General features: G+C 35.8%; 1 protein-coding gene across 1 annotated transcript in view; it reads right to left on the reverse strand.

Moving 5' to 3' along the window:
* LOC311170198 (disintegrin and metalloproteinase domain-containing protein 5-like) overlaps nt 1-24,738 on the reverse strand; it is a gene marked incomplete at both ends in the record, with an annotated part of 65,715 nt that extends 40,977 nt beyond the window's left edge. Inside the window, 11 exons of the mRNA XM_084232592.1 lie at nt 1,377-1,516; nt 9,427-9,508; nt 10,305-10,468; nt 10,638-10,709; nt 13,917-13,982; nt 14,941-15,115; nt 16,151-16,227; nt 16,495-16,573; nt 18,237-18,292; nt 18,394-18,400; nt 24,539-24,738. Coding sequence (XP_084088718.1) covers nt 1,377-1,516; nt 9,427-9,508; nt 10,305-10,468; nt 10,638-10,709; nt 13,917-13,982; nt 14,941-15,115; nt 16,151-16,227; nt 16,495-16,573; nt 18,237-18,292; nt 18,394-18,400; nt 24,539-24,738 — 1,118 coding nt within the window. The remainder of the gene's footprint in view (nt 1-1,376; nt 1,517-9,426; nt 9,509-10,304; nt 10,469-10,637; nt 10,710-13,916; nt 13,983-14,940; nt 15,116-16,150; nt 16,228-16,494; nt 16,574-18,236; nt 18,293-18,393; nt 18,401-24,538) is intronic.
* Nucleotides 24,739-24,988: the final 250 nt, after the last annotated feature.

The following is a 24,988-nucleotide window of genomic DNA, read 5'->3' on the forward strand; positions in this document are numbered from 1 at the left end:
TTCCACACAATGGATAAGGGACTGATATCAAAGATCTATAAAGAGCTTACACAACTCAACAAAAAGAAAGCAAGCAATCCAGTCAAGAAATGGTCAGAAGAACTTAAAAGACACTTCTCCAAAGAGGAAATGCAAATGGCCAACAGGCATATGAAAAAAAATGCTCAATCTCACTTATAATCAGGGAAATGCAAATCAAAACCATAATGAGATACCACCTCACACAAGAGAGAATGGCCCATGTTAAAAAAAAAAAAATGCTAATGAGGATATAGAGAAAACAGAACTCTCTTATACTGCTGGTGAAAATGCAAATTAGCCCAACCACTGTGAAAAGTTGTGGGGAGTTTCCTCAAATTACTAAAAATGGAGCTACCATATGACCCAGTGATTCCACTTCTAGGACTCTACCCAAAAGACACAAAAACATTAATTTGAAAGGAAACCTGCACTCTTTTGTTTATTGTAGCACTATTTACAATAGCTAAGATATGGAAACAACCTAAATACCCAGAAACAGATGAAAGGATCAAGAGAATGTGGTGTATATACACCATGGAATACTATTCAGCATTCACAAAAAGATAAACACATGCCATTCACAGCAACATGGATGGAACCAGAAGGTATTATGCTCAGTGAAATAAGTCAGAAGGGAAAAGAAAAATATTGATGGCTTCACTTACAAAAGGAATGCAAGTAAACTGAATAAAGGGTCAAAAAACAGAGAGAGAAAACTTGCAGGCAAACTATAGATCTGAGCCATAAAGCTGGGGTGGGTAAGGAAGATGGGTCAAAACAGGTGAGGGTAGAGCACAACAGACTATGGTTCACAGATGATGTAGTGGTGGGAGATTTACGGGGACTAGACCTGAGCAGAAAAATTAAATATTGTATAAAACTGAACAACAACATGAGAAAATTAAAAAAAAAAATATTCAAAAAAATAAAAAGTCTGAAAAAATAAGTTTAAATTATTAAAATGAATTATATTTGTAATGTTTGTACAATGTCCAATGTCAGCTTTATCTGCAAATATCAATACATTCAACTTTATGTGGAATCACTTAAATTACACAATTCATATGGCTTGCCCCTAGAAGTTTCCTTCAATCTGATCAAAAGAAAAATATATATGTCAGTTTCAGGAAGGTTGTTAGATGGAAGAGTGTGTCCCTAGGCATGGAGAACCAGGGGCAGTATCAGGACTATTTTGGCGTGTATTCCATTGCACCTGAAGAGAAAGTATATTCTGCAGTTGTGGGTAGTGTTCTATAACTGTCAAATTACTTCAGTTTACTTATTAGTAGCATGGGTTTCCTAACCAAAAAGAAGAAAAAAGGAATAGGTGTATTTAATATAGAAAATTATCTTACAGTGCTTCTGGTGACATTATGCAAATATCTCCTGAACAATAGCAGGTGGTGTCATTATTGTCATAAGTTAATCCCAAATTAAGGCCAAGCAACTGCACAATACTGACAGCATATGATTCCAAAGACAAGCCCTCTGGATACTACATATAAGAAAAGAAAAACACTTATTCAATTATTAAAAAAAAAAACCATTACTTACCATGATTAAAAAAATTATCATATAAAACTCATTTTAAAATTCATAAATGCATCCAAGATCTATTATTCATATATAATTAAAATGGATGATAAACTTATTAAAGATAGAGAAATAAGCAATAACAGTTATTTTAAGGCAATACCAGTTATCTTAGCAAATCTAATAGTCTTAAATACCACATTTTATAGCTTGAGTTAAAAAAAATTCTTTAAGTATTTGGTTTAAATAATTCTGCATTCCTTTGGTAGTAGGCAGTCTCTAAAATGGGTTCCAGTGATCCCTGTGAATTTGTTTCTGGACTTTCTACTTCTACAACTGCTTTTCTTTTTGAGGTTATTATTGTGCATGCCATGGTGGAGCTCCTAAGCCTCTCCACTTCCATAGGAAATAGGGCTGGTGAGCCCTTTGTTGTAGCATTTCTCCTCCCAACCCTCTTTCCCAGAGACCTGCTGCAATAAGCAGTTCTGAAAGCCTACTAGGACCCACCTAGTGATCACAACAAAATCACCAACCACCTACACCTGAAACGGGGAAGCTTAGCTGCGCTTTCTCCAGGAAGGACATACCATTTAACCACCAGTGAGAGGGGCATCAGGAGGTGCCTCCTAGGGCTGGTCTCTACATTGGGGGCCTTTGGATACCACAAGAGATGAAAGAACCAAAAACTATTTAAGGAGGTAATTGAAGCAAACTTCCCAAGCATGAAGAAGGAAATGAAAATAGAAATACAGGAAGATGGAAGAACACCAAATTACCAAAATGAAAAGAAAGCGATAGCAAGACACATAATAGTAAAATATCCAAAGGTCTAAGACAAGGAAAAAATAATGAAACTGACAAGGGTGAAAAAGCAGATAACCTACAAAGGAAAATCATACAGGCTGACATCAGACTTCTCTGAAGAAACACTTCAGATGAGAATGGAGGGACATATTCAACAAACCCCAAGCCAACAAATTCCAACCAAGAATACTCTACCCTGTGAAGCTTTCCTTCTTCTATGATGGAAAAATAAAAACCTTCTCAGACATCAAAATCTCCAGAAGTTCATTACTACTGAACCCCCACTCCAAAAAATACTACAAGGAACCCTAGAAATAAAACCAACAGAGGAATGAATAGGAGGAACAGAACAAGGTAAGGAATGGAATCACAAAAAGGCAAAGAAAATTGCAAATATGGATGCCAATGTGTCAATATTAACTCTAAATGTAAATGGTCTAATCTTACTAATAAAAAGAAATACTGTAGTGGGCTGGATTTAAAAATAGAACCCAACTATTGGCTGTCTACAGGAAACATATTTAACTACAAAAGATAAACATAGATTGAAAGTAAAAGAATGGAAAACAATCCTACACACAAATGGACCAAAAAGGAAGACAGGAACAGCTATACTCATATCAGATAAAATAGACTTCAAACTGAAAAGGTAAAAAAAGACATAGAGGGTCACTACATTATGATTAAGTGGACAATACATCAGGAAGACATAAAACTTATCAACATATACTCACCAAATGAAGGAGCACCACAATATGTCAGACAATTATTATCATCTCTGAAAACAGACATTAGAGAAAAATACATACATGGTAGGAGACTTCAACACACCACTCTCACTAATGGATAGATCAATGAGACAAAAAATAAGCAAGGACACTAGAGTTCTAAGCAAGGACCTACAGCCTCCCCTGCGGTGAAGGTGGTTGAGACAGTGCTGTGAAGCTGTCCGCAGCCTCTGCAGCACTGGTTCGATACAGGCCAGCCGGCAAGGGTCCCACATTGTGTGGCAGACCTCTCCTATCTCACCTGCTGCTCCCCTCAGCAGTGTTTTTCACCAGTCTGCCTGTTCTGTTCCCTGCTCTGTCTATGGAATCCTCTCACCCTCCAGTGCATCAGACCTGTACCCCGGTTCTTTCATAAATAAATAAATAAATCTAAAAATAAATAAATAAAAAAGGACCTAGACCTCATGGGCCTAACAGACATCTATAGGGCACTGCACCAAAAAAAAAATATGAGTACACATTTTTCTCAAGTGCACATGGATCATTCTCCAAAATTGATCACATACTGAGACGCAAAAATCAACAGATACATCAAGATCAAAATCATATATCTACTATCTTCTCTGACCATAACAGCATCAAACTAGAAACAAACCATGAAAAGAAAACAAGGAACACTCCTATCTAATGGAGATTGAAGCCCACACTACTGGAAGATCATTGGATCAATGAGGACATCAAAGAAGAAAGTAAAAAATAACTCAAGATGAATGACAATGAGGACACAACCACCCAGAACATATGGGATACAGCAAAAGCAGTTATAAGAGGAAAATATATAACAATATATAACTACAGGCTCACATCAAGAAACAAAAAAAGAACTCAAAGAAACAACCTAATGCCCCACCTTAAAAAACTGGGAAAAGAACAACAAAAAACCCAAAAGCCAGTAGAAGAAAGGAAATAATAAAAATCAAAGCAGAAATGAATGAAATAGAAGTTAAGAAAACAAACCAAAAGATCAATGAAACCAAAAGTTGGTTCTTTGAAAAAATAAACAAAATAGACAAACCTCTAGCCTGGATCACAAAGAAAAAATGGGAGAAAGCACAAATAAATAGGATCATAAACCAAAGAGGAGAAATTACAACAGACACAGCAGAAATCAAAGAAATAATCAGAGATTACTATGAATGGTTATATGCAAACAAGTTCAACAATCTTAAAGGGATGGGCAAATTCCTATATTTACAATCATCCAAAGCTAGATAAAGAAGAATAGAAGACCTAAACAGACCAATTACAAACAGTGAAATTGATACGGTAATCAAAACCCTGCCAAGAAACAAAAGCCCAGAACCAGACTGCTCTACAAATGAATTTTACCAAATGTTCAGAAACAAACTAGTGCCTATCCTCCACAAACTCTTTCAGAAAATTGAGAAGGATGGGATACTACCAAATATGTTTTATGAAGCCAACATTACACTAATACCAAAACTGAACAAGGACAACACAAAAAAAAGAAAACTACAGGCCAATCTCTCTAATGAACATGGATACAAAAATCCTCAATAAAATCCTAGCCAACAGAATCCAACAATGCATCAAAAATATAATTCACCATGACCAAGAGGGATTTATTCCAGGGTCATAAGGATGGTTCAGCATCCAAAAATTAATTAATATAATCCAACACATCAACAAAGAGAAAAATAAAAACCATATGATCACATCAATAGATGCCGAGAAAGCATTCAACAAAGTTCAGCATCTATTTATGATAAAGGCCCTTGAAATTCTCAGGATAGAAGGAACATATCTTAACATAATAAAGGCCATATATGACAAATCCAGGGCAACTGTTTGTCTCAATGGTGAAAAGCTGAAAACCTTTCGCTTAAGGTCTGAACAAGACAAGGATGTCCACTCTCACCACTGCTTTTCAATATAATACTGGAAGTCCTAGCCAGAGAAATAAGAAAAGGGCATACAGGGATTCAAAATAAGGAAAGAAGAGTAAAACTATCATTATTTGCAGTTGATATGATAATATACATAGAGAATCCTAAAAACTCTATAGGAAATCTAATCAAAATAATCAACCAATTTAGTAAAGTAGCAGGATATAAAATCAACACACAAAAATCAGTAGCCTTATATGAAAACAATCAATCTGAAGAAGAAAAAAATCAAGAAAATCATCCCTTTTATAATTGAAACAACAAAGATCAAATACTTGGGAATAAACCTAATAAAAGAGGGGAAGGGCCAATACAAATAAAATTATAAAATATTTTAAAAGAAATAGAAGAAGACACAAAGAAATAGAAAGACATCCCCTGCTCATGGGTTGCAAGAATTAACATTATTAAAATGGCCATCCTACCAAAAGCAATTTACATATTCAACGCAATTCCCATAAAAATTTCAATGACATTCTTCAAAGAAATAGAACAAATATTGATGAAATTCATATGGAGCCACAAAAAACCTTGAATAGCCAAAATTCTCCTGACTAAAAGGAAGGGGAATGGAGGTTTCACACTCCCAGATTTCAAACTATATTACAAAGTCATAGTAATTAAAACAGTATGGTACTGGAACAAAAACAGACACACAGACCAAAGGAATCGAACAGAAAGCCCAGAAATAAAGCCACATACATATGGACAACTAATCTTTGACAAAGGAGCAAACTATATGCAATGGGACAAGGACAGTGTTTTCAGTAAATGGTGCTGGGAAAACATGACTGCTATATCCAAAAAAACGAAGCAAGACTACAACCTCAGGGCCTCCCTGGTGGCACAGCGGTTGAGCGCTGGGTTGCGAAGCTGCCCGCGGCCTCTGTGACACTGGTTCGATCCCCGGCTGCTCCCCTGCCATCCGAGGAGGGTCCCACATGGCGCGCAGACCTCTCCTGCCGCCCGCTGCTCCCCTCAGCAGTGTACTTCGGTCCTTCTGCCTGCTCTGCTCCCCGCTCTGGCTCTGGGGAATTCTCTCACCCTCCCGCGCTTCTGATTGTACCCAGTGCATGTATAAACAAACAAAACAAACAAACAAACAAATAAATAAATAAATAAATAAAATACATGCATCTTAAAAAAAATAATAAAAAAATAAAAAATAAAAAAAAAGACTACAACCTCAAACCATGCACAAAAGCCAACTCAAAGTGAATTAAAGAATTAGACATAAGATCTGAAACCAGAAAATACGTAGAAGAAAATTTAGGCAAAACAATACATGACATACATCTCAGTAACACCTTTAAAGACACATCACTGAAAGCAAACATAGTGAAGGAAAAGATGAACCTCTGGGACTATATCAATAAAAGAGTTTCTGTACAGTAAAAGAGATAGTAATCAAAACAAAGAGATACACCACTGATTGGGAGAAAATTTTTGCACACAATACTAATGCTAAGGGACTGATCACAAAGATCTACAAAGAGCTGACAAGACGAAACAAAAACAAAATATATAATCCAGTCAAAAAATGAGTAGAAGAGCTAAAAAGACACTTCTCCAAAGAGGAAACGCAAATGATCATATCAATAGATGCTGAGAAAGCATTCAAAAAATGTTCAACACCTCTTGTAATCAGAGAAATGCAAATTAAAATCACAATGAGATACTACCTTACACTAGTGAGAATGACACATATTAAAAAACTAGCAACAGGGCCTCCCTTGGTGGCACAGGTGGTTGAGCACTGCACTGTGAAACTGTCTGCAGCTTCTGCAGTGCCAGTTCAATCCCAGCTGCCTGTCCCACATGGCGCGACAAACCTCTCCTGTTGCGCCTGCTGCTCCCCTCAGCAATGTATTTCATCAGTCTGCCTGCTCTGTTACCCACTCTGTCTCTGGTGAATTCTCTCACCCTTCTGAAGATCTGGCCTGTACCCCAGTTCTTGTATAAATAAATAAATCTTTAAAAATAAAAATAAAAAAATAAAAAACTGGCAACAACAAATGCTGGCGAGGATGTGGAGGAAAAAGAACTCTATTACACTGTTGGTAGGAATGCAAACTAGTCCAACCACTATGTAAAGCTGTGTGCAGCTTCCTCAAACTACTAAAAATGGAGCTTCCATATGATCTAGCAATTCCACTCCTAGGAATCTACCCAAAGGACACAAAAACATTAATCCAAAAGGACACCTTCACCCCTATGTTTATTGCAGCACTATTTATAATAGGTAAAACCTGGAAACAACCCAAATATCCAAAAATAGATGATTGGCTCAAGAAGATGTGGTATATATACACAATGGAAAATTACTCAGCAATCAAAAATGATAAACTCATGCCATTTGCAGCAATATGGGTGGAGCTGGCAGAGATTATGCTCAGGAAAATAAGTCAGAAGGAAAAAGAAAAATATTGGATGGTTTCACATATAGGAGGAATATAGAGAAAACAAGGGCTCAGGGGGAGAAAAAGTAATTATAATAAATTAAAAATCAAATTCAATAGTCAAAAATAAATCAGAGACATTCTGCATGGAAGGAGGAGGGAGTTGGAACAAAACAGGGGTGGGAAGAGCACAAGGGACTCTGGTGATGGGACATGGCTGAATTGGTGGTGGGAATTTCATGGAGACTACACCTGAGAGGAGAAAGCATTTGTTAAAAAAATGAAGAATGATGTAAAATATATATATGAAATAAAAAAGAAGCTGTTCAGATTATATTTTTACACTAATTCATTTTATGTTTACTTTAAATTTTATTCTAAGTGCATTTAAACAAATATATAAACATTCTGGATACCTCATAGATAAATCCAAATAATTTAGCAATTCTAACAAAACAATATAAATTCTAGAGTCAAAAAGAGACAAAAATTTTCATGTATAGAGGGTGTTAACAGTAGTTTAGAAACAGTTGCCATCATATTAATACTGAATTGCAATAAGAAAACATCAAAATGTAGCATGAAGAAAAGGGAGAAACTAAGATCAGAAATTACAGAACATTTGTGGAGAGTTTCCATAATAAATATACTTAACTGGGTACCTGAAAGAAAGAAGAAAATAGTGTAGAAACAAAATAGTTGAAAAGCTAATGAACTGATAGAATAAATATCACTGAGAGTGAACTTCAAAATAAATTATGAGGGGCCTCCCCGTGGCACAGCGGTGGAGCACTGGGTTGCGAAGCTGCCCGCAGCCTCTGCAGCGCTGGTTCGATCCCCGGCTGCTCCCCGGCCACCAGAGGAGGGTCCCACATGGCGCGCAGACCTCTCCTGTGCCCGCTGCTCCCCTCAGCAGTGTACTTCGGTCCTTCTGCCTGCTCAGCTCCCCGCTCTGGCTCTGGTGAATTCTCTCACCCTCCCGCGCTTCTGACTGTACCCAGTGCTTGTATAAATAAATAAATAAATCTTAAAAAAAAAATGAGTATATTAAAAAAAAAATTATGAACTTTGGGTGTTTATGATATGGCAGTGTAGGGTCATCAATTGTAACAAATATATCATGCTGGTGGGGAATGTTGATAATGTGGGAGGCTACACCTGGGTAAGGGTATGTGGTGTTATGGGAAATAGCTATACATTTCCTTCAATTTTGCTATGAACTTAAAACTATTATTATAAAGTAAACTCTTAATTAAGAAAGGATTAATAACCAACACTAGGTGAAATAATTTGTCGTTGGAGCAACAATAACATCTTGAAGGTAATATAGTCTTCATTTTCTCAAACATTCAGAAAAATCTGTACTTCACTTTTGTACATGAGAATACCAATAATAATGCCAGAAAAATTCCTATAACTGATGAAAAGTAACAATGCATAAATTATAGATTCCTCCTAAAAATTCTCAATATAGTAAATACACAAATATATTTATATTTATATAACACACTAAATTAAAACTGCAGAAATTAAAAGCAAAGAAAAAAGGTGAGCTATAACATAAATCAATAACAAGATAACAGCAAAAATATCATAAAGAACTGGCTGCAATAGTTACATTAAAATAAAAAAAGAATGTCAGTTCATAAAAAATACATGTATACCAATTATTAATTTAGAAAGAAAAAATGTTTTAATAGAGAATATTAAAATTACATTGACTATATAAACTTGATAAAATTATTCCATTATTTTTCAAAATAATGTTTAATTTAGGTATATTTTTAAAAACAATATGACTTCACAATCAGCTCAGCTCATATACTCTTTTTATGTACAGTTAAAATTGTATACTCTAAATTAGTAATATAAAAACCATTAAAGGATGAGCAAATTAAGTAATATATTTACTCATGCATTAAAATATTTAGGAAATTTTGAAACATGAGAATACACTGGAAAATAATTACATACCACAGCAACTCCTGCAGCAGAATCCTTATTACATACTTCTCCAGGAAATGTGGATCCTATAAAACTAGGGTTTTCTTTAAAGCTAATAAAACAGTAATTTTCCAGTTAATAATAAAATAATAATTTTCCATTTCAGAGTGGTATTACCAGTGATAGTTTTCACAGCAGCAAACATGATTAGACAATTACTATACTCTAAACTCCATGCTACTCTGAATTATACTATTTCCTTTGTTTCAAACCACCAATATTAAGAATACTTCAATATAGATATTGTCAAATTTTGAATCTGATAAACATCCAGAAGTTTAAGGATGAGACCTAATAGTTAATGTAAAGTGCCATTGCACTAATGGTTATAGTTTTCATTTTGATTCCCTCTACAATTATTGCCTTGAAAATTCAATTCTCTGTGACCTCCCTATTCATGTATTTACCAAAGATGCATAGATTTATCAGTATATTAGATGCTAGATAATGTAACTATTCAATATTTTCATGTTATTATAAAATAAAAACATAAGAATTAAACAGATGACATGTAAGAATGTAGAGATACCATAACAGACAGCAAACATTTGTAAATCAAGGCAAATCAATGATAATGTATCTCCCATAATTAAGCTCCATTGGTTATTTCAATACTATTATTTAACTTTACTTTTATCAGGTAAATTTATATTGGCTGGTAAAATTTTTTAGTCTTGTTTTACATTAGCTTCTTAAGGGCAAGGACTTTAAAATTACATTTTTTTCCAATTACCATGGTGTCTATCAAATTTATAGAACATGGTATATATTATATACTATTTTTAAACTAACATTAAATCATTTTGTGTAATTCCTTTAACACTAAGCAAATATGGAACACTACTCACGCCAACAAGTATGCAACCTGATGAGATCCAAAGAGGTGGCTTCTTTTCCATTCTACAAACCTAAATAATATGTGATTTGGATTTCCTGTAGTAGAAATTTTGTTTTTATTTGACCAAATTTCTATGGAAGATATTAAAATGCTTATTTTTAACTTGGCAAGCATCTAAAAGAAAAAGGTGAATGAAAATTTTTAATAGAGTATTAAATTTAAAAAAAATATTTAAGACATCTAATTTTGAGTAAGGAAACTCTTCAACTATACATAGAAAAATACTATACTCATATTAGCTATTCTTTCATAAAGTACATTAAAAAAAGGTCTTAAAACTTACTGTGTTCACAAGGCCAATTATCTGAACAACCTTTTGTGTTACAATCTTTATATCAGATCCCATGTAATCAAACTGAAAAAGATGAATTATTTTTTAAAAACTAGTAGAGATCATTAATATATCACATACCCTTTACATACAAAAAGTACTAAATTCAAAAGTAACCATATATTCCCACTGAAATCCAGGAAAACAACAATGATGTACAAACAATTTAATAAAAATATTTAAAAGTATGATTTTTTTTAATTTGTAATCTACTCAAATTATGGCATTATTTATTTCTTATGATAATTGAATCATAATTTTAATGTGGTATTTCATAAGATAATTATTTCTAAATACATATAATCATAAACAAAAATGCATGCATAGAGGGAAAACCATATTAAAACATATCTGGAAACTGTTCAGATTACATCATTGACATCATAATGTAACTCATGCTTTAAAATTTTCTTCATTCCAATAAGCTCTTTCTATATCTAATTAGTTTAAAATGTCAGGACAATATTGATAGCATGTAAGTAGTATATTAGCTTTGCTCCTGCTTTCATTAGAAACTATACATTTTTCATCAATAAGTGGTGTTCAGTTTAAGATCAGTGTTTTAGATTATGTTCAGAAATATCTATTTATGAATCTTTCTGTACACAAATTTTTATAAAACTTGGAGTTAAAATTTTATCAAATGAATTTTGAAGCACACCAAATGATTTGCCTTTTGACTTATTGATGCATCAAATTGATGTAATAAATTTCATTAATATTTTACTTAATATTAAATCCTCATTACATTCCTTGATCAAAATGTTACATTCTATCAACATACTACCAAAATTAATACAGTATTTTAAAAGTTTGTAGCTTTAAGAAAGCTGAGTCTGCAGTTCATTTGTTTATGTGAGTTTATTACTCAGCAGCAAATGCATGCTGCTTAGTAGAGAACTATTTAAAATTATTAAGCTGCATGTTTTCCTTATAGTCTAGAATTTATTGGTATATGAATAATGTCAACCTGAAACATTTTAAAGATCTCTCCTTTATAACTTAGATATTATAAACATGGCTGTGGCCAAGAACAGAGGAGTTATCTGAAAAATGTTTTTGTTACATGTATACATATATGCATACCACAGTGGAATACTACTCAGTTATAAAAAAGAGTTCCTGCCATTTGCAACTACATGAATGGAACTAGAGATGATAATGGTAAGAAAAATGTTTGAAGGAAAAAGAAAAATATTGGGGCCTCCCCGGTGGTGCAGCGGTTGAGCGCTGGGTTGTGAAGCTGCCCGCAGCCTCTGCAGCACTGGTTCGATCCCCGGCTGCTCCCCAGCCACCGGAGGAGGGTCCCCCATGGCGCGTAGACCTCTCCAGCTGCCTGCTGCCCCCCTCAGCAGTGTACTTCGGTCCTTCTGCCTGCTCTGCTCCCCGCTCTAGCTCTGGTGAATTCTTTCTCACCCTCCCGCACTTCTGACTCTACCCAGTGCTTGTACAAATAAATAAATCTTAAAAAAAAAATAAAGAAAAATATTGGATGCTCTCACTATCTATGGATATAAAGCAACATAACAGGGTCAGTCAAAACCAAACCAATAATACTCTAACATCTGACTGCAATACTGAGGCAACCAGATGGGGAGGGTGTTGAGGTGGGAGTGGGGGAGGAAAGGGGTATCAATTGTGGGTAGAGTGTGAAAGCATACATTTGTAGAGGTGGAACATATAACCCCCATGCAGATACAAACATGTAAACCTACTTTTACTGGCAATGATGCATTCAAATTCTTTTCTAGTTTTTTAAGATATAAATGACAATTATATATGTGTGTATATATGTATAATATGTAAGTGTATATGTTTAAGATGTACAAGTAATTATAACTGTATGTTTAAGATATACAAGGTGATGGTTTGATTTAAATTCATACCTTTTTTGGAGACAAATTTTCATGTTTGTTATTTTGTTTGTTTGTTGTGATTGTCTCTAATACTAGTTACATCTTCTATATTCTTTTTGACAACCTAACATGCTTACCTCATTTTTACTTGATTATACTTTCTCCCCATTCATCTTTCCACAAGCCAGTTCTTGAACTTACTTTTCAATTTTAATGTTTGCATTTATTATCATTAATTTATATTTTGTATTAATTCTTGTTCTTTTACTTCTCTTGTTTTGTAGATTAACACTTTAAAATGAAAGCTTCATTCATACATCTTTCATTCTTATTAACAGCAATTTTTCTCAATATTTAATAATAAGTTGCAAGCACCTCAGCCTATACTTACTAAGAATTAGGACTTTGTCCTGTTTGCCCATTATGTCAGTATCAAACTCAAGAAATTCAACATTAATCCAATAGTATCAAATGTATTACATATATATGTTATACCTAATGACTATGTGTGACATGGTATCTATATGTCATATCTAATTTTATATGTCATCTAATGTTAAATATAGAAAATTCACATGCAGGGAAGATAATCTATAACCCTGACCACTGTCGCATGTAGCCTTCAGCCCCCGAAATAGTCAGAAAACTGAGTCAGAGCTTCCCAGCAACACAAAGAGATATTGCACCAATTACAGCAACAGCATTTGAGCAGAGAGCTCTGTGGCTCTGCATCTGCAGAACCAAGACAGTGACCCCCGCCCAACTGCCAGGGAGCTTAGGGCACAGTTCAAACTGATGTGATCCTCATAGAAAGAGTTTTGTTCATTGAGGATGTAGCCCTTTTATTTTATTTTTTTTAAAGGTTTATTTATTTTTTTATTTATTTATACAAGCACTGTGTACAGTCAGAAGCGCGGGAGGGTGAGAGAATTCACCAGAGCCAGAGCGGGGAGCAGAGCAGGCAGAAGGACCGAAGTACACTGCTGAGGGGAGCAGCGGGCGGCAGGAGAGGTCTGCGTGCCATCTGGGACCCTCCTCCGGTGGCCGGGGAGCAGGCAGGGATCAAACCGGCGCTGCAGAGGCTGCGGGCACCTTCGCAACCCAGCGCTCAACCGCTGCGCCACCGGGGAGGCCCGAGGATGTAGCCCTTTTAAAAGAAAGAAGAAGAGTTGACAAATTTTAGAAAATGAAAAGATGCTTCACTTTGCAAAAGCGCTTAAATGTTCCAGATGCAAGATAAATTTTAAGGATCTATTAATTCCAAAAGCAAAATAAACATCAAAAAATGGCCTAACATTTTTATTACATCATTGAAATCAAGCTTAAGTCAAATGTTAAATCTTTTTAAATAACAATGTATTAAAAGAACACCTACCAATTTTTTATCCACAATAATGTACATTTCAAGATAACGAAGGAATAACTTGGAAAAATCAGTTCTCTGAAAAACACACCACACGAGTCATGAGGAATTTCCAAAAATTTATCTTTCTATTGGATTTATTTTCAGAAATAAAATGAGAGACACATTGGTATTGATAACATAAGAAGGCTGTTTTCAAATACAAAATGTATGTACTATTTAGAAAATTCCAATCAAAAAAGTACCTGTGGTTAACAAGAACTTTCAGTGACATCTGAAGTTATAATAGAACCCATGTTCTGATTTTAGTAACAGCAACAACTGGAAATAATGACTTTATACTATAAGGCTTTTCTTTCATCAGTCTTGGGATAATTTTCATAACCTTCCATAAGGGGCTATATTTTTAATAACCAATAATTTAAAAACAATTGGCTAAATATTTCTGGCAAACTATACTAGAAAATATTACTGAAGTTCATAGTAAATGATAATTTCAGATAACAAAGAATGTTACATATGGCAATGTACAGGTTTTTGTGGAAGAATTTATCACAAACCTATAAACATACATTCTGTAAGGCTCTGATAGTACTCATATCTGAATTATCATGAAACAAAGACTTGACTTAGAAATCCAGATCAGATGATACTTTAACTTTCATTAAATTAAGAATAAATGTATAAAAGGAATAATTAGATTAATTACACAAATGTCACATGTAGAAATTGTTGTTTTCTTTTATCTTACATTCGCGTTTCCTGGATTAATAATCTAAACTTTGCAAAATTTTCATATAATAACAACCCTAACAAAAATCTTGGCAGCCTTTTCTATCCATTTTAAAAGTCATGCAGGATCATGATGTAAAAGTAAAATGATCTTAACATTTGCAAGTCTGGACAATGATGTAAAAAAAATAAAAAATAAAATAAAATAACTAAAAAAAGAAATTTGCAAGTCACCAAATTTTGCTTTGAAGGCATTTTCATTTATAAATTTATAATAAGTTAAAATTATAAAGTCAACACTTACTTCTATACTTGTTATGACATCATACATTAAATCATTACGGCTGTAAGTGACATTTCCTCCTAACAGAGGAATTTTAATTTTATCTTTTTTTTCTTCATAAATCATGTGCATGAATCCTGATACAGCCTCCATTGGTTCAATTCCATATGAGATGTTTTTGAACTGCATTGTTCCCCTGAATGTTAAAATAATTAAAACAAGTCTGAAATGATCCTACCAAAACTACAATCTAATATTCTAATGAGAAAGTTTGCCCAGAATATTTTTTTTTTACATTTAACGTCACCTTAGTTTTTTCTTTGAGGTGTTATTCCAGAACTGGACCAGTAATGCCACAGGGGTGTATATTGCTTATATTTAAAATATTCTAAGAGAAATATCTGGACTATCTAAAGGAAGCATGGTAGTGGCATAATCCACTTCCTCTAATAAAGATTTTTCTAAGCCAGTCGGTAGGTTCTATAGGCACTCTCATGCATAGACTTAGATTCCTTTTTGATACTCCTAACTCTCCTCTGACAGTGTCCTAAATCATTTCTTTGTGTGGGCAGAACTGGAGGAAATTCATGCTTACAAAATGACTGGGAACAGAACAAAGGTTTCTATCACATTCAGGACTCTGCATTTATGAATAACTCTGGGAAGTTAAGGAATCAGCAAAAACAAACAAACCAACCCAAGAATTTCAAAAAACAAAGTAGCTACATAGAGATCACCAACACCCCTACATTCAAAATTGCTCAAAAATCATCAGCAGGGCCTCCCTGGTGGTGCAAGGGGTTAAGACACAGCCTATGAACTATCTTCAGCCACTGAAGCACGAGTTCAATCCCCAGCCAGGGAGATACCCACATGGCACAGCAGACCTCTCCTATCTCGCCCACTGCTCCAGTGTATTTCAGTCAATCTGCCTGTTCTATTCTACACTCTGTCTCTTGTGATCCTCTCACACCCAACACCTCTAGCCTGTACCCCAGTTCTTGTATGCATAAATAAATAAATATTTTTTAAAAATCTCAGGTAGCAGATCCTGTCACATCCAGCTACAGGGCCAGATGGTACCAGGGTAACCTATTCTATTTTATCAGTATTCCTTAGGAAATTAGATAAATAAAGGTGATGGTAGAACTAGGAAAGATATATGAAAATCAACTCATAGACTATAAGGAACTAATATTAACAAATTAAATATATCTAAGTAGACCACAACCTGAGTCCCGAACAAGTGTTGAGTGACACAAGAGAATTTGGAAAACCTGCAATATATCCATGGTAATTGCAATCCATCTGAAAAAATAATACAGGAAGAAAAACAGATGTAGAAATTATAAAAATGAACATCCCAAAAATGTTAATCATATTTATTATTTTAGCTAGCTTAGTAGTTTAACATTTATGTCAATTACCTAATAAATTTGTGACAGGTAAAAATACAAATTAGCCCAAATTATTCAATTTCAGTGAATGTTTAAAAGAATATATTAGTAATTACAAAATATTCATATTTTAAAGAAGTTCCACAAGAAACCTTTAAGAAAAAAACCTAAGTCTTACCTGAACTAACAAAGGTTTAGAATGTTGGGTGTCATCTTTGTCATAAGAATAAACAACAGAAGCTGAAGAAAAAAATGATCTAGGCAGAAATCACAAAAACATGCTGAGTTGTGAAACAGAAAAAAATATTCTTCATAATATAAAGTTTATTTTTATTGAGGAATTAAGGTAGTCAAATTATCTTGCCATATCTTATTGATCTAATACTTCTTGTCATTTAGAAGAATTTAGGTACTGAGGGAGGCATTTCAACTATTATGACATACAATACTAAAGTGGATGCTAATGAACAATCAAGTTACTAGATATATCAAATAGTGAAATAACAGAGTATTCACTTCCCAGCATAGAAGTTTCAAATCTTTGTCTTTATTGCTCACTGATTTCAGGTTTAACCTGAATGACAAAATTAAAATGTAGAGGTAGGACAGAGTTTAGAAAGATTTGTTCGGCATCACGTCAAATTCAAGACCTTCTCAGGAACCTTGTTCAGCATTTTCTCCCTTTCTCTTCAGTAACTATTAGAAAACTTGACACCACTGGGGTGATTCATGCCATGTAACTTACATATCTCCTCACTTTCAGATCACCTGCACCCACACTCCCTCCTTATCTTTATTCACAGAGAATGACTTTTTTATACAAAGTAAGCACACTTTGCTATGGATTCCATGCTATTCCATATATTGAAAATATGGCTTTTTTAGTGCCACAGTTTTGAAATCTTCCTCTGTACTGATTTTTTTAGCTTAATATTATTAAAAAGTTTATTTTCAAGTAATTACTGAGTCATTCTCCCTTGACCCTGTTTCTTACTTCGGCTATTCCCTACATACTCTCAGTTCTCAACAAATTTTATCAAAAGAGCAGTAAATCTCCACAATTTCTAAACTTTAATAATTCTCATTCACAATGACAGTGCACCAGAAAACCTATAAGCACCAGAATGTCAAATCTAAAAGACAATTTTGAAATCACCATTGTACTGGACTTCTCACATAATTTTGAAAACTGTCACTACTTAGTCTAATCACTTAATTTACATCATACATCATCATACTTCTACTGCTCTTCGTGCCTCTCTGATCCTCCCAGCTTCACTACTCTTTTGTATTCTATCTATCACAGAAATATCAGTCTTTCTATGGATTCAATATTTTACCAATATTCTATTTATAAGCATTTGATAATCTCTCATTTAAAAAAAAAAGTAGCCAAACTATTGATTACTGCTAAATTAATACTCCTATTGTGAATCTGTCCTCAGCAACTCAAATTCCTATTTTCATATACCTTGCAGGGAAAGATTAAAAAAAATGGGTATCTTATAGGTAGTGCAAACCAAATTCATCTTTTCTTCAAATAAATATCTTCCTTGCCCATATTACCTCCTCGCTTTTCCCCAATCATTTCTCCAAATCTTCTTCAAATTGTGCTCTCTAGGACTATGACCAATGTCATTTTTAAAGCCACCATCATCATTCCCCTAAACCATTGTATAATCAAAAATTAGTCACCCTATCACTACTTTTGGCCCCTCCAAAACAGTGTACAGGACTCAATGTCTTTTTATAAGTATAATGTACTTATACTCAATATAAATAAATGCCCCATTGTACAAGACTTAAATAAGTATATGGTTGAAAACATTTTTGGTTTCCAAATATACATTTGAATTAAAGAGACTAATTTAGAAATCAAGAAAACAACTAAAATTTTAAAAGAACAAAATAATTACTTACTGTTTTTTGAGATAGACAAAATATGGTTTTCCTTCTATTTCAATTGTATAAGCAATCTGTAACATGAGTATCCAAAAAATATATGCTAAATAATTGTATTCACTAAGTTATGCTTGAAAAGATTGACAAAATTAACAATATGTAATTACTAATATACTTCATACCTATATCAAGAAACAAAAAGGATGTCAAATAAATAATTTAACTTTTCAACTTATGGAAGTAAGAAGAACAAATGAAGCCAAAAAATCAGTAGAGGGAAGGAAATAATAAAAATTAGAGCAAAAATTTAAAAAGAAATAGAAATCAAAACACATTTCTAAAGATCAGTGCACCCAAAAGCTGTTTCTTTGAAAAGATAGACATCTAGGTAGGCTGACAGAGACAAAATATGCAGAACTCTTATAATCAGAAATGACAGAGGATTAGCTACAGCAGACATTTCAGAAATACAGGAAAGATAATAGCAATGTGGCTAAATAATGAGCACAATAAACAGCTACAGAGAATTTATGCCCATAGAAAGGGAAAATTTGAAACAGATGGCTTTTGATTAAAGGTACTTTTGTAACAGAGTTCAAAATTAAATTATTAGATCACCTTTCCTAACCTATCTTTAAAACCATTGCTAGTAGAATTCCTGTATATTTTGTGCATTTTAATGTTAGTTTTAGCTAGGGCTAATTTTATTTCCACAGCAGTTTTTAAAATAGACTAATCAAGGCAGACCCTCCAGAGTGAATCAAATAAGTGTTGGGAATATGTGGAGGTTTGTCTCCTCTCTTACCAAGGCATTTTTCTTTGTTAATGTTCTTGCTGTTTCTACCATTATACCTTGGAACTTCAGTTGTATGGAATTTCCATTCCTTTCCCCCGCTAATGAACCCAAAATGTTGAAGTAATTTATGTAATGAGGAACTGCACCACAATGATCTAAAGCAAGCACTGGTTTTTGTGTAAGGCCTGAGCTGTTTTACCTTTAACATGGAGAACATAATTTGAAACTCGAATTATGAGATGGAAAGAACATTAAATCTTTCATTTGGGAAAAATAAAAAAAGTCTTTTACAAGTAATTTCTGGATTAGAATGAAAAGGAGTTGGGAAAATATAATGTAAAAAAGAATACCTGCCATGATGTTGTTGCCCACAGATGTTTACCAGTTAGTGCTTGAGTGTGTTTTCTCCAGAATATTTTTATGCATACATATACAAATACATACATATGGCTTTACAAAACTGGAATGATAATTAAAATACTTTCCGAACCCTTGTTCTCACCTTGCAATATGTTGTGAACATATTTTCTTGTTAGTAAGTATAAATCTCTAAAATAAGATATTAAAAGAAAAAGAATATACAAAGAATAAAAAGATTTCCCTTGCCTCATGGATTAGGAGAATTAACACCATTGACGTGACCATCTTACCCAAAGCAATATACAAATTTAATGGTACCTTTTTCGAAGTTTGATTAGCATTCTTTCAGGAAATAAAGGAAACATTATTGAAATTTATATAAAACCATGAAAGATCCCAAATAGCCATAGCAATCCAGATCAAAAAGAACAAAGGTATCCCACATCCAGACTTCAAACTGAACTGCAAACGTATAGTAAGCCAAAGAGTATGTTACTGGAATAAAAAGCAACACAGAACAATGAACAGAATTGAGACCAGAAAGAAACCCACAATTACATGGACAGTTAGTTTGCAATAAAGGAATAAAGAATATTATAGTGCAGAAAGAGTTTCTTCAACAGATGGTGTTGAGAAAACAGAGCAGTCACAAAAAGATAAAACTAGACCACTCTATCATCATACCATACATAAAAAAATAACTTAAAATGGACTAAAGACTTGTAAGATCTGAGATCATGAACGATAGAGAACACACAGGCAATACACGCCAAGACACTGACTTTCATTATGTGGACAAGAATACAGGGGCAAGGAAAACAAAAGCAAATTTTTAAAAATGGGATTATATTAAACAAGAACTTCTGCATGGCAAAAGAAATTATTACAATGAAAAGACATCTTGCCAAATGGGACAGAATATTTGCACATCGCATGTGGTAAAATGGGCTAATATACAAGAGTTCACTCAACAAGAGAAAATATAGCCCATGCCTGGGGCAAAATAGGGGCAGAGCTGAGTACACAGGCTCACCTCCTCCGTGTACTCTTTGCTTCAGTACTAGGGAAAGACTTCAGTGATTCCTAAATAAGACTGTAGGGTAAGTAAATGATATCAGGCTTTTCTGCCCTCCCGCCATTAGGATTGATGATGGATCTGCGGTCCTGAATGCATGCCTGATGGCGGGCACTTGGAATAGGGTGTGGGCATATGTAGATGGATTCAGCTGGGCTGAGAGACGGGGCTTTTAAGGGCGGTGTTACGGGACACCAGCAGAACGAACGAGAGAATGGAACAGCAGAGTGAAAGGAACGGAGAAGCAGAGACCACGAGAGAACACAGGAGAGCCCAGAAAGTGAAGACTTGGTAGGGGCTGAGAGGCCTGCCAGCCTCCCGCCCCACCCCCTTCCCCATACCCCCACCCCCGCACCCCCGCCTGCTGTGTACCTGGTAAATCCCAATAAAAGCCTACAAAAGGCACGGAGGGCTCCAGGACTCTCTCCTCCTTTACCCCATCTACTCGGGTCATAGAGAAACTGCACTGTGCCCATTACTGCCACTATAGACAGAGCCCACAAGATGCAGCAACCATAAGAGGCAAGCCCCAGGCAATCCATGGGCCCCAGCTGCATCCACCATCCACTCGTCATCCACACGCCAGCCACATGTGAGGCCAGCAACCAGAACATCATGGGGAGTGATCAGACCACCAGCAATCCAGTCACCAGTTGCAGGAGCCAAGACTCCAGGTAACGAGAGACCCTGTCCTTAGCCACCACCAGCAAGGTCCAAATAACCCCTTGCCTTCATTACCATCTACCAGGAAATGGAGGCAATGCTCCCCAGGAGGCCACTGTCTACCATTTTAGCCATGCCTGAAGCCTAGGGAGCCGGACCTTGACCCTTCATGCATTGTCTAGTGTGGCAAGCTCAGCCGGACTTCTAGTCTCCTATCACAAGAGCTGAACACCCCACCAGTGCTCTGAGGTTATGATTCAAAGAAAGTTATGCAAATAATATTACTTAAATAAAAGCAAACACAATGGAAACACTATACAACACCTTATTAAAATCAGATGTCATGGGGCCTCCCCGGTGGCGCAGTGGGTTGAGCGCCACGCTGTGAAACTGTCCACAGCCTCTGCAGCACCAGCTTGATTCCCGGCCGGCCAGGGAGAAACCCACATGGTGCAGCAGGTCCGTCTGCCTGCTCTGCTCCCCGCTCTGTCTCTGGTGAATTCTCTTACCCTCCCGCGCTTCTGACTATACCCCAGCTCTTGGATAAATAAATAAATCTTTAAAAAAAAAAAGATTAAAAAAAATCAGATGTCATGGGGTTTAAATTACTATTCAAGTTCCTTTTGAATAATCTTGATTCACTCAACTCACACTCCAGAAGGAATTATTACACCACTGCTTGTAATTAAAATGTTTCTAGGGCAAAATGCATTTGCATGCTGTTTTTCTGTCCATAAACCAAGAAAGGGAGAACAAGAGGAAAAGCAATTAGTATTACTTCTTTCTTTGCCCAATAAAGTAAATAAGTGGGTCTCTTACTCATGGCAATAAGGGTGTTCTATTTGCTCAAACCATATGTAAATGTTTGGAACAGGGCTAGGCTGAATTTAATTCCCATCTCTAACTCACGAAAGCCATTTGGGACACTCATAAAACATGCAAATTTTTTTTTCATTCAGGCATCCTTTGCATATGGACATGTCCTCAATAAAGATTTTTTTCATGTGTTTCCTGTATGAACTTTGTCAGAATACCTTAAATGTCTTGTACTGCACTTTTTCAATAAACTGCAAATAAATTGGCAGTACGTTATTTTTCTGCTCAACTAACTGATGCTTAAGTCACTTGAATGGCAATACTATGACAAGAAATATTTAAAAAAAAAAAAAAAGGAAAGAAAACAAAGTAGTAGATCCCTCAGAGTCTAGTTTAAACCAAAACAGAATCTGTTTAGGGTCAGTCCTGCACTTCCAGCAAGCCTGGCATGCATGCTAAGGTAGCCCAGACTTTCACCCTCAGGAAGAAACTGAAATAAAGTCAACCAGTCTCAGACTGCCCAGGATTGGAACTTGATTAATCAGCACTCAACTAAATCTTGACCGAATTTTCTTATTATTGCACCAATGAGAACTTGACTGACTGAAAATTAATTTGCATAATGGACCTATGAGAACTATTCCATCCTTTCTTTGTGTATACAACTTTTACTGACTTCCAGGCAACCCCAAAACAACTCTCAAGGGCTTATTAGGTCTGTGTCTTCTAGGTTGCAGTCCTAAAATCCCAAGTAAGTGCCTTTTCTTTTTTTTCTAGCTTGAAAAAAAGCTTCAGTTATTTCATTAACAACTAGCAGGAGATCATATCGCCACATATAAATTTGTATAACCCCTTATCTCTGTGCAGGCTTTTGTGGGAGAAGTCCAAAAAGGAGATTGAGAATTAAAAATGCTGATTTGACATATCTGAGAAAGGAAAAAACTGTTCTTGGGTCAAAGCCCCAAGTCATGAACAAGTAACTAACACCAGGAGATATGGTCTGTGCACAAAATCAAAAAATCAGTCAGTTGACAATAGCTATATCCCAATAAATAGCTTTTGAAATTAGCAACTTAGAGACAGCTTCTGAAAGTCAGGAGATTCTGAAAGAGAGAGGCTGTGATCATGACTAACCTTACCAGCCTTAGCTCCTTGGAGAATCCCAGTTTTTTGCCACCCTTTTGAATTCTGTGCTTGAGTCAAGCACTTCCCATGTCTGTGCCTAGTCCCAGCCCTAGTAGATTTTATCCCTAAAATCCTTCTATTTCAAAAGAAGCACACACACACACACACACACACACAGTCACACACAGAAATCACATGCCTTCATGCATATAATATTATTTCTCCACCTCTGAGAACTGAGTTCCTATGTCCAGTGACTTTGGTCTTGACATCAAAAGCAATTTAGCATAATTTAAGATATAAAATGTTAATCCCAATTACATTTTTTTCTGGATCTCCTTTTGTGTCAGAGGATGAAATCTTCTCAGGAAGTGTCATCTGCAGATATTTTTTATTTGGCTCTAAAATAAAAATAAGTAATTTTGATAACCTGTAATCTTATTCATTTCAAAATTCAATTCTGCTTTCTTACCCAACAATACTAGGTATTTTTTGTATAACCAGTGCATCTAGTCTTCATTTCCACTCTTTCTGATCATTCTAACCTACAAATTTCTTCTTAATCTTGTCTGGATCCCAGGTTTCTAGTCTCCCTCCCCTCTTCCCCCCTCCTCTGCCCTCCTTTCCTTCTCTCTCATACACATACCACCTCTAATTAGTGTTTGACAAAGTAACACCGAGTAACAATTTCCAGCGATTAAATGTTGTGAAAGAAGTGTGGAAATGGGAAAACTGTGGTACATCTAGAACGTGGGATCATTCTCAGGGAAAAGATACAGAATACTGAATATAAGAGGGGAGATGCAATTTTTTTTTTTTTAAATTTTCTAGAGGCATGTCTTATTTCTTTACTTATTTGTTTTGTTTTGTTTTTGGTTTATACATGCACTGGGTACAGTCAGGAGCGCGGGAGGGTGAGAGAATTCCCCAGAGCCAGAGCGGGGAGCAGAGCAGGCAGAAGGACCGAAGTACACTGCTGAGGGGAGCAGCGGGCGGCAGGAGAGGTCTGCGCGCCATGCGGGACCCTCCTCCGGTGGCCGGGGAGCAGCCGGGAATCGAACCAGCGCCGCAGAGGTGGCGGGCAGCTTCGCAACACAGCGCTCAACCGCTGCGCCACTGGGGAGGCCCTAGGGAGATGCAATTTTTAATGGAGGAAAAGGAGGACAGCAGTCACCAAAATCAGGAAGTCATTGAGAAATAGCTTCTCGATGGTGATGCAATTATTTCTAGAAGAATTTTGAAAGAAAAAGACCACGTTATTTCATTCTGTTCCACTTCACAGAAAATGAAGCAAGATTTTCTGCTCAAAGGCTACCTCTCAGCCTTCTTGGCCACAGACCTTGATACCAGGAGCAAGGAAAAAGTGAGTCAAGGGAGCTAGGGAGCAGGGTAATATCTAGCAATGGACACGGAACCCGAGCCCCCTAAGTGAACAAAAGTCCCGCAGAAGCCTGATTTGGGAGGAGAAGCAGTATCTGGACTTACTGGTGTCTGCGTGCAGCCTGCCAAGTCCCGTGAGAAGGATCAGAAGAAGGAACATTACTCCGTTGTCTTGGGAGTCCAGTTGGCCAAGTAACAGCAGTTGGGGCTGTTGAGGCACTCTTGGGAGGCTCGCGCAGGTCCTCTGAGTACTGGAGTCGAACAACCGGAGGGGGAAGGGCGCAGAGGGCAGCTTGGGAAGGCATTCTCTCCGGAAGAAAAGGCAGGGCATGGGATCTCTGCTGTCTGAGCGGGCAGGGGGTTCTGGGGCGTAGGAGATGAGTTGGTATGGGTACCTGAGAGCTGGCCTGCACAGGAGCGCTCAAAAGTGTTAACATTGACACACATATATTTATTAAGGAAGTAATGGCTTGACCTTCAGCTCTCAGATTAGGGCAGTGCCTGCTGAGGCTTTTGTTTCTATTTTTTACTTAGGACAGTGATTTTTGAAGTAAC

This window comes from Talpa europaea (genome assembly GCF_964194135.1).
Source record: "Talpa europaea genome assembly, chromosome: 4".
NCBI lineage: Eukaryota > Metazoa > Chordata > Mammalia > Eulipotyphla > Talpidae > Talpa > Talpa europaea.